Source organism: Mandrillus leucophaeus, unplaced genomic scaffold (assembly GCF_000951045.1).
Source record: "Mandrillus leucophaeus isolate KB7577 unplaced genomic scaffold, Mleu.le_1.0 Scaffold296, whole genome shotgun sequence".
Taxonomy (NCBI): domain Eukaryota; kingdom Metazoa; phylum Chordata; class Mammalia; order Primates; family Cercopithecidae; genus Mandrillus; species Mandrillus leucophaeus.
The window spans coordinates 2,668,385-2,678,607 of NW_012103098.1; the positions used below are offsets into that span (position 1 = coordinate 2,668,385).

General features: G+C 41.8%; 1 protein-coding gene across 1 annotated transcript in view; it reads left to right on the plus strand.

The window, feature by feature from the left end:
- The window catches only part of PBRM1 (polybromo 1), a 171,494-nt gene that overhangs the window by 134,526 nt on the left and 26,745 nt on the right, over positions 1-10,223 (plus strand). The window contains exons 25-26 of the mRNA XM_011986209.1: positions 1,943-2,088; positions 4,462-4,619. Coding sequence (XP_011841599.1) covers positions 1,943-2,088; positions 4,462-4,619 — 304 coding nt within the window. The remainder of the gene's footprint in view (positions 1-1,942; positions 2,089-4,461; positions 4,620-10,223) is intronic.

The window sequence follows — 10,223 nt, forward strand, 5'->3', positions numbered from 1 at the left end:
CTCGTTCTTAATGATTTTCCAAGAATACCATTTCAATATCACATTTGAAGTCATAAAGATCAGAATGTTAAATTATTTGGACATTGTAAAGGAAGAATTTTTTTAAGTGTGAAGTTTGAAGTATTCTCAGGAAGATGCTATAGAAAACTTGGAGGCTTTGGAGTTTCCTCAGCGTATGTATGCTTTGGAGTTAATATATTTATAACATCTAACCTTGTGCCCATTATCAGCTAGGTTCTCGGTAAATTATGGTTCTTCTTTAATGGTAAAGAAGATGGTTCTTCCGTTAAGTGGTTTTTATGAGTCAGGCATTTTTCTATGTACATGAGCACTTAATGTCACTTAAGCTTCCTAAACAACCCTATCTGGTGGCCACACTGTCATTATCTTCATTTTACAAATGAGGAAACTAAGACATAAGAGGTCAAGTAATTTGCCCAAGGTCATAGCAGTCATTAGATGACCAGATGCTGTAATTATTAGAAAACAGAGCGTGTTTATATCACAGAGGCTATGCTATTCCTTTCCATGTTGGAATAAATCAAAATAGTAAAAATTGTAATATCAGTTGTATTTTGTGGTTTGTTTTCTTTTGTTTGAGACAGGGTCTCATTCTGTTTCCCAGGCTGGAGTACAGTGGCACGATCTCGGCTCACTGTGGACACCAATTTCCAGGCCCAAGCAGTCCTCTTACCTCAGCTCCCAAGTAGCTCTGAATACAGGTGCACGTCACCAAACACAGCTAATTTTTTTTTTTTTTTTTTTTTTTTTGAGACAGAGTATCGCTGTGTCACCCAGACTGGAGTGCAGTGGCCGGATCTCAGCTCACTGATGCCTCAGCCTCCCAAGTAGCTGGGACTACAGGCGCCCGCCACCTTGCCTGGCTAGTTTTTTTGTATTTTTTAGTAGAGACGGGGTTTCACCGGGTTAGCCAGGATGGTCTCGATCTCCTGACCTCGTGATCCGCCCGTCTCGGCCTCCCAAAGTGCTGGGATTACAGGCTTGAGCCACCGCACCCAGCCTACACAGCTAATTTTTAAATTTTTTTGGAAATGAGGTCTCACTGTATTGCCCAGGCTGGTCTTGAACTCCTGGCTCAAGCAATCCTCCCACCTTGTCCTCACAGTGTGCTGGAGTTATGACATAAGCCACTGTGCCTGGCCTAAATCTATCAATTGTTAATGTTAAGACATTAAGGGAGCCCAGTAAATGTGATAGAGAGGAAGCTTGTGTAGAATTTGCCCCTTACACTGTAGTAATGCATGAATGAGTCTGCTTTTAAATACCGATAAATCCTCTCCAGTTTTTTTGTTTGTTCGTTTGTTTCTAAAGGCAATGGGAATTGAGAGCAGGAGGGAGACAGGATAAAAGCATCTTAGGATAAGATTTTTTAATGAAAATTAACTAGAAATTTAAAATAAAATAGATACTTGTTAATACTTTATTTCAGTAATCTAATTTTTTTGTTTCCTAGCCTCCTTCAAAGTTTCTGTTTTTGTATTTTTGTTTGTTTGTTTTAATTTACTTTTTTTTTTTTTTTTGAGACAGGGCCTTGCTCTGTCGCCCAGGCTGGAGTACAATGGCGTGATCCTAGCTCACTGTAACGTCGACCTCCTGAGCTCAAGTGATTTACCCACCTCAGTCTCCTGAGTAGCTCGGACTACAGGCATGCGCTACCATGCCTGACTAATTTTTTATTTTAATTTCTTTTTTTAGTTGAGACAAGGTCTCACTATGTTGCCCAAACTGGTCTCAAACTCTTGGGCTCAAGTGATCATCCTGCCTTGGTCTCCCAAAATGCTGGAATTACAGGTGTGAGCCACGTAACCAATGGTTGTTTTTTCTTTTAAGTTAATGTGAAAAAAAAGTCTGCTTTCGTTTCTTACCTTCTGTATTCCTTGATTATCAGCTACCTTTCTTCAGCCAGTTTTCTTTACAACAGGAAAAAGAAGATGTCCCTGTGGAAATGTCCAATGGTGAACCAGGGTGCCACTACTTTGAGCAGCTCCATTACAATGACATGTGGCTGAAGGTTGGCGACTGTGTCTTCATCAAGTCCCATGGCCTGGTGCGTCCTCGTGTGGGCAGGTGAGTGTCGTTGAAATAGGGAAGATGAGGTTGAATCTGAGAAATTTGGAACCGTAGAAATTAATCATCCTTTGGATGAAGACAAAAGTCCTTCCCCTGATAGTTTTTCTAGCTGCTTCTCACACCACATTCCCCTCCAACCACACTTTCTTCTTTAAATTATCCCTATGGGCTCTTTTCTTTTCTTCCACTATTTACAGAACTCTCAGCTCAGAAATCTCCCTGCCTACTTCATATGGTAAACTCCTTTACCATACGTTTGAAGTGACACTTCCTTAAAAGGAAGTCTTTCCTGTTCACTGCAGAGTGGGTTAAGTCTCCCTGTTGCGCACTCTCAAAGCACCACATATTTCCTTCTCCTTAGCATATATATCACATATTGGTGTTCATTATGTTATTGTCAGGTTTCACCCTTGCAATGCCTGCTCAAATCATAGTGCATGAAACATAGTAGGGGCTCAGATATTTGATGAACAAGTAAATGATAAAAGGATGAAAGTATGGTTGGATGGCAAACACAGCAGAGTCTGGTATCAGGTTGGGTAGGAGAAGATAGTGGTTAAGAACACTAGTTCATTCCCTAAGTCCCAGCTTTGTTAGTTGTATGTCCTTAGGTGAATGATTTACCCCTCTGGGCTTCAGTTTCCTTATCATATCTGTTCATCATTCAGTAAGCATTTATTATACCTACTGTTTACCAAGCTCTGAGGATACATTAGTTAATGAAACAGACAAATATTCTTAGTCCTGGGGAGCTTTTTTTCTAGTGTGAAGACAAACAATAAACATCTTGAATAAGTAAAGTATATAGTATGTTAGATCATGATACATGCTATATAAAAAATAGAGCAGAACAAGGGGAGAAGAGGGTCCCATGGTCAGAGCAGGGATAATGGTTTATATAGGCCTCACTGAGAAGTTGGCAGCTGAACCAACACTTGAAGAAACTGAGAAAGTGAATAATGTGAATATACAGGGAGAAAAGATTCCAGGAAGTGGGAACAGCCTGTATAAACACCTGAGGAGAAGCATGCCAGGCCTGTTTGTTGCTAGGAGAGTGAGCCATTCATGAATTAGTAAGAGATAAGTGCCAGGGGTAGGGTGCGTATCACATAGGGCCTCAGAGACCATTATAGGGATTTGGGCTTTTAACTGAGTTACATGGAGTGCCATCCGATTGTTTCAAGCGCAGAGTGACATTTGATTTAGATCTTAATAGGATTGCTCTGCCTATTGGTTGTTGAGAATAGACGGTAAAAAGTCAAGGTAGAGGCAAGGAGATCCACCACCTAGGATGCTATTGCAATAATCCAGGCAAGAATGATCATGCTTCAGACCAGGGTGATTGCAAAAGATAGTATTTTGAAGGTCAAATTAATAGTACTCTTGATAAATGGAGTGTGGGGTCTGAGAAAGATAAAAAAGTCAAGGGTGATTCATGTGTGTAAGCCTGAGAAACTGGAAGGGTGCAGTTACCATTAACCAAAATAAGTGTGATACTTCATGTCAGGAATCGTGATAATATGGAGCAATAATAATGTCAACTCTATGGGTTAGTTGTCAACAATAATGACTTTCATCAAATTCTCAAGGGGTGAAGGGGCACTAGATCCCCCTTTTTTTTTTTTTTTTTTTTTTTTTTTGTTTTTGAGACAGTGTCTGGTTCTGTCACCTAGGCTGGAGTGCAGTGGCATGATCTCAGCTCACTGCAACATCCGCCTCCTGGGCTCAAGCCATCTTCCCACCTCAGCCTCCCAAGTAGCTGGGACTATAGGTGCATACTCCCACGGCTAGCTCATTTTTGTATTTTTGGTGGAGATGGGGTTTCACCATGTTGCCCAGGCTGGTCTTGAACTCCTGAGTGATTTGCCCACCTTGGCCTCCCAAAGTGCTGGGATTACAGGTGTGAGCCACTGTGCCCAGCAAGGGGTATTAGATCTTGACCTTCAAAAAGATTATAAACCACTGTCTTAAAGGAATGTCTGCCACTCATGTGATCTGACCCCAAATATTGATGGTTTATGTCTTCGTTTGGTTCACAAGTCCAATGACAAATGCTTAGTTCTGTTTTCATCATGAACATCTCAGGAAGAAAACCTGATCATTAGATGAAGCTATTAAGTTTTGTGCCTTGATATTACGTTAAAAATTTTTTTTTCACTTAGACAAATAGCCAAAGGTTCCTTTCTCTTTTTCTAAGTATCTTTTCATGTGTTTAATGAGGGAAAAATTAATGAAGTTGTCTTACCAAAACAGCCAGTGAAACTCCTCTGAATGGTACACATGACTAACTTTTTGGTTAATGGAATTTTTGTTAGATTAATCCTTCAAGAAGGAAACTATTTTAATGTAATTTATATTTTTCTCCCCAAGAATTGAAAAAGTATGGGTTCGAGATGGAGCTGCATATTTTTATGGCCCCATCTTCATTCACCCAGAAGAAACGGAGCATGAGCCCACAAAAATGTTCTACAAAAAAGAAGTATTTCTGAGTAATCTGGAAGAAACCTGCCCCATGACATGTATTCTCGGTAGGTATTTGTGCTTTTTTATTTAATAGTGTTTATTCCATCAAAATTGATTGAATACTACTTCTGTGCTAGGCACTGTCCTAGGTGTTAGGTATACAGCAGTGCCCAAATCTAAATCTCTGTTCTCTTATGTTGGGGCAGAGGTTGAGGAGTCAGTAAATAAATTTAAAAAATAAATGTATAGAATATCAGGTGGTAATTAGGGCACAACCAAACCTCTCACCTCAGCCTTCCGAGTAGCTGGGATGATAGGCATGCCACCACCGCACTGAGCTAATTTTTGAAGTATAGTTTTCCTAGATACAGAATTCTCCATTGATAGTTTTTTTGTTCATGTCTTTCATCAAGTTTGGGGAGTTTTTGGCCATTTCTTCAAATATTTTTCTGCTCCTTTCTCTGCTTCCTTCTGAAACTCCCATTATACTTACGTTGGTACATTTAATGGTACCTCACAGGTCTCTCAGACTCTTCATTTTTCTTTACCTTTTTTTCCTTTCTGCTCCTCAGACTGGATAACTTCAAATGACCTGTGTTCAGGTGCCTTCATTCTCTGCCTCCTCAAATCTTCTGTTGAACCCTTCTAATAAATTTTTCATTTCAGTTACTGTACTTTTCAGCCCCAGAATTTAGTTTTTATAATTTGTCTCTTCATTTATATTCAGTATTTGCTATGACATTTTACTGGTTTCCTTTAGACCTTTGAGTATATTTAAGACAGTTGATTTAAGGCCAGGCACAATGGCTCACACCTGTAATCCCAGCACTTTGGGAGGCCGAGGCGGGTGGATCACCTAAGGTCGAGAGTTTGAGAACAGCCTGCCAACATGGTGAAACCTTGTCTCTGCTAAGAAAAAAAAAAAAAAATTAGCTGGTCATGGTGGCACATGTCTGTAATCCCAGTTACTGTGGAGGCTGAGGCAGAGGCAGAGGCTGCAGTGAGCCAGGATCATGCCACTGCACTCTAGCCTGGATGACAGAGCGAGACCGTCTCAAAAAAAAAAGACAATTGATTTAAAGTCTTTGTTTAGTAAGTCCAGTGTCTGGAATTTCTCAGGAACAATTTCTGTTCATTTTGTTCTTTCTATGAATGGGCTGTACCTTCTTGTTTCTTTACATGCCTGATAATTTTTTGTTGAAAACTGCTCATTTTGGGTATTGTAATGTGATAACTCTGGAAACCAGATTCTCCCCGTCCTCAGGCTTTGTTCCTACTACTTGTTATAGGTTATGGTTGTTTGTTCAGTGACTCTTCTAAACTTTTGTTTGTTTGTTTTAAAGATTATATTTTTGGCTGGGCACAGTGGCTCACGCCTTTAATCCCAGCACTTTGGGAGGCTGACGTGGGCGGATCGCTTGAGCCCAGGAGTTCGAGACCAGCCTGGGCAACATGGCGAAACCCTGTCTCTACAAAATATACAAAAATTATCGAGGTGTGGTGGTCTATACCCATGGTCCCAGCTACTCAGGAGGCTGAGGTGGTAGGATCACCTGAGCCCAGGGAGGTCAAGACTGCAGTGAGCCATGATCATGCCACTGCACTTCAGCCTGGGCAACAGAGTGAGACCTGTCTCAAAAAATAAAAGATTGTTGTTGTTGTTGTTATTGTATGTGGTTACTATAGTCTCTGTTCTGTAAGTGATTTGACAGAGGTTTTCATAAATACTTGAGCCAATAAAACCACAAAACTCCCAGTCTTCACAGCTGACTTTTCTGTGTATGGTGGAGCACACCTTCAACACTCAGCCATGCAGATTACAACTCTGCTTTGCCTTTACTTCCTACTTGTGCAGAGCTTGAAAGTCAGCCAGAAATGAGATCTTAGGGCCTTCTTAGGTCCTTTCTGAGCAGGTACGCTATTGTTGGCATGTGTGTGGCCTTCTAGGCTCCCAGGAATGTGTGGAAACTTTTCAAAACCCTATTCCCCAAAGCATCTCACTCCCCATCTTTTCCTCTGAGGCCTTTTGTCCTATCTGCTGTTGGCCCCAACTGATACCCTTTGTCCCAACTGGCAACAGCTGGTTCATTTGACTTTAAATGTGCTGTGATTTGAATGTTTGTGCCCTCTTCAAAATTCATGAGTTAAAATGTAATCCCTAGTGCAACAGTGTTGGGAAGTGGGGCCTTTTAGGAGATGTTTAGGTCATGAGGGCTTGTCCTCATGAATACAATATTGCTTTTATAAAAAGGGCTCATGGCCGGGTGCGGTGGCTCAGGCCTGTAATCCCAGTACTTTGGGAGGCCAAGGCAGGCGGATCACGAGGTCAGGAGATCGAGACCATCCTGGCTAACACGGTGAAACCCTGTCTCTAGTGAAAATACAAAAAATTAGCCAGACGTGGTGGCGGGTGCCTGTAGTCCCAGCTACTCGGGAGGCTGAGGCAGGAGAATGGCGTGAACCCAGGAGGCGGAGCTTGTAGTTAGCTGAGACTGCGCCACTGCACTCCAGCCTAGGCAACAAAGTGAGACTCCGTCTCAAAAAAAAGGGGGCTCATGTAAATGGGTCTACTCTGTCTGAATGGATTTGTTGTCTCTTACACTCTTGCCCTCTGCCTTCTGCCATATGATGACATAGCAAGAAAGCCCTTGCCAGATGTTGACGCCTTTATCTTGGATTTTCCAGCCTCCAAAACTGTGAGAAAACTGTTCTTTATAAATTACCCAGTCTGTGGTATTCTGTTACAGCAGCACAAATAGACTAAGACAAAATGTTTTTGACAAAAGAACTTCAGACACTTCTCCACCATGAGAGAATTCCCGGTTAAGCAAAATAAAGGCAAGCACTTTGCATTAGTGTTTAGAAAGCTGCCTGACAGGTCAAAACAGATGACCACAGTTCTTTGGGCATAGAGCTGTTTTGCTTCCTCTATCACCACAATCTTACACCAGGAATAGAGGCTGCCATCTTCAAGGCTGCCACTGAGACAGAAGGTAAGGGATGGAGTGAGGATAAGTTAAAATGCCACAAAGCTCTCCTGCCAAGTTTCAGTCACTTTTTTAAATTAAGCATTTGCTCGGTTGCTGTAAAGCTTGACTATCTTACAGAGTTCCAATAACATTTATTCTGCTTTTTTCACTGTTTCTTTGAAGGAATGTCCCTTAGAGCTCACTACTCCTCCATTTTCACTGACATAACTTGGAGTAATTTCTTTCTAAAGATGCCTGTTAGAACGTGTTACATTATGGGCCGGGCGCGGTGGCTCAAGCCTGTAATCCCAGCACTTTGGGAGGCCGAGACGGGTGGATCACGAGGTCAGGAGATCGAGACCATCCTGACTAACCCGGTGAAACCCCGTCTCTACTAAAAAAATACAAAAAGGACTAGCCGAGCGCGGTGGCGGGCGCCTGTAGTCCCAGCTACTTGGGAGGCTGAGGCAGGAGAATGGCGTGAACCCGGGAGGCGGAGTTTGCAGTGAGCCGAGATCGCGCCACTGCACTCCAGCTTGGGGGACAGAGCGAGACTCAGTCTCAAAAAAAAAAAAAAAAAAAGAATGTGTTACATTCTGGCCAGGCATGGTGGCTCATGCCTGTAATCCCAGCACTTTGGGAGTCTAGGCGGGCAGATCACCTGAGATCAGGAGTTAGAGACCAGCTTGGTCAACGTGGTCAGCTTCACCTTGGCCAGGCGCGGTGGCTCATGCCTGTGATCCCAGCACTTTGGGAGGCCAAGGTGGGCGGATCATGAGGTCAGGAGTTCAAGATCAGCCTGGCCAATGCAGTGAAACCCCGTCTCTACTAAAAATACAAAAATTAGCCGGGCATGGTGATGTGCACCTGTAATCCCAGCTACTAGGGAGGCTGAGGCAGGAGAATCGTTTGAACCCGAGAGGTGAAGGTTGTAGTAAGCCGAGATCAAGCCACTGCACTCCAGCCTGGGTGACAGAGCAAGACTCTATGTAACAAAAAAAAAAAAGAAAGAAAGAAAGAAAATGTGTTGCATTCTACAGTTTATATACCAGTTTTATATCCAGGATCTCATTTAATTCTCAACATGACCCTGAAAGAAAGATGCTGATATTGTCAGAAAGGTGAAGTTACTACCCAAGGAGTGGACCAGAACTAAAACCTAGGTTGTCTTTTGAGAATTAAAGGAGGTGCCAGCAATATTAGGTAGGACGACAGGCATACAATGAAATATAAGTAACTTCATCTTGAGATAAAACCCAAAAGAAAATGCATCTTGTAATCACAAAGTGGGATTTCAGCCTAGCTTGTGGAATTCACTGTCCCCAGCCTCCAAGGAAAAAGGGTTTTGTTATGCAAGCTTTAGAGAATGTGTAATTTAATTGTATTAACTATACACAGTATTAAATGTAAATCATATTTTTGTACTTTTTTGTCTCTGAAATAGAAGTTTTGAAGATAATTAGATGAGGTATCATTTTTTCATCTTCCGTTACATACGCAGAAGGAGACAATCCTGTTTTTCCAGCGGTTATGTTCTTTTTTCAGTTTTGTTGAAGATTTGTTTTCATTAACTTAAACAGTAATCAAGCCGGGCACAGTGGCTCACACCTATAATCCCAGCACTTTGGGAGGCTGAGGAAGGTGGATCACTTGAGATCAGGAGTTCAAGACCAGCCGGTCCAACATGGTAAAACCCCATCTCTACTAAAAATACAGAAAAATTAGTTAGTTGTGGTAGCGCATGCCTATCCCAGCTACTCAGGAGGCTGAGGGAGGAGAATCGCTTTAACTTGTGAGGGAGAGGTTGCAGTGAGCCGAGATCACTCCACTGGACTCCAGCCTGAGTGACAGGGTGAGACTCCGTCTCAAAAAAAAAAAAGAACTTAAACAGTAATCAGATGGCCACATCTGGCAGATGGTACCTCTACCCTTAACCCCTTAGATGATAAAATTTCCAGGAACCTGGGCTCTTGAAACATGCCAATTCCTAATTTATTTGCAGGTTTTGTTCCCTTCACAGTATATTTTTATAACGTTTCATTAATTTAAAAACTGTCCTTAGTAAGGCAAGGAAAATAAAAGATCTAAAGATTTGAAAGGAAAAACAAAAGGGCCATTTTTTTTCCTAAAACATTAGGTATGTAGAAAATCCAAGAGATATTCAGATAAACTATTAAAATTAGTAAATGAAAATATGAAGTAGTGTTTTTTTTTGTTTTTTTTTTTGTTTTTTTTTGAGACAAGATCTCGCTTCATTATCCAGACTGGAATGCAATGGTACAATCATAACTCACTGCAGCCTCCAACTCCTAGGTGCAAGCAATCCTCCCATCTCAGCCTTTCAAGTAGCTGGGACTATAGGGATGTACCACCACTCCCAGCTAATTTTTTTTTTTTTTATTTATTTTTTGTGGAGATGAGGTCTCCCTGTTGCCCAGGCTGCTCTCAAACTCTTGGCCTCAAGCATCTTCCCTGCTCAGCCTCCCCAAAAGTGCTGGGATAATAGGCGTGAGCCACCTTACCTGGCCCCAATATTTCTATTTCTGTATCCGTATCCCATCAGTGAGCAATTAGAAAATTATTACCATTTGCATTCAATACCTAGGAATATATCTTTTTTTTTTTTTTTTAAGATGGAGTTTCCCTCTTGTTGCCCAGGCTGGAGTGCAATGGCACAATCTCAGTTCACTGCAACTTCCA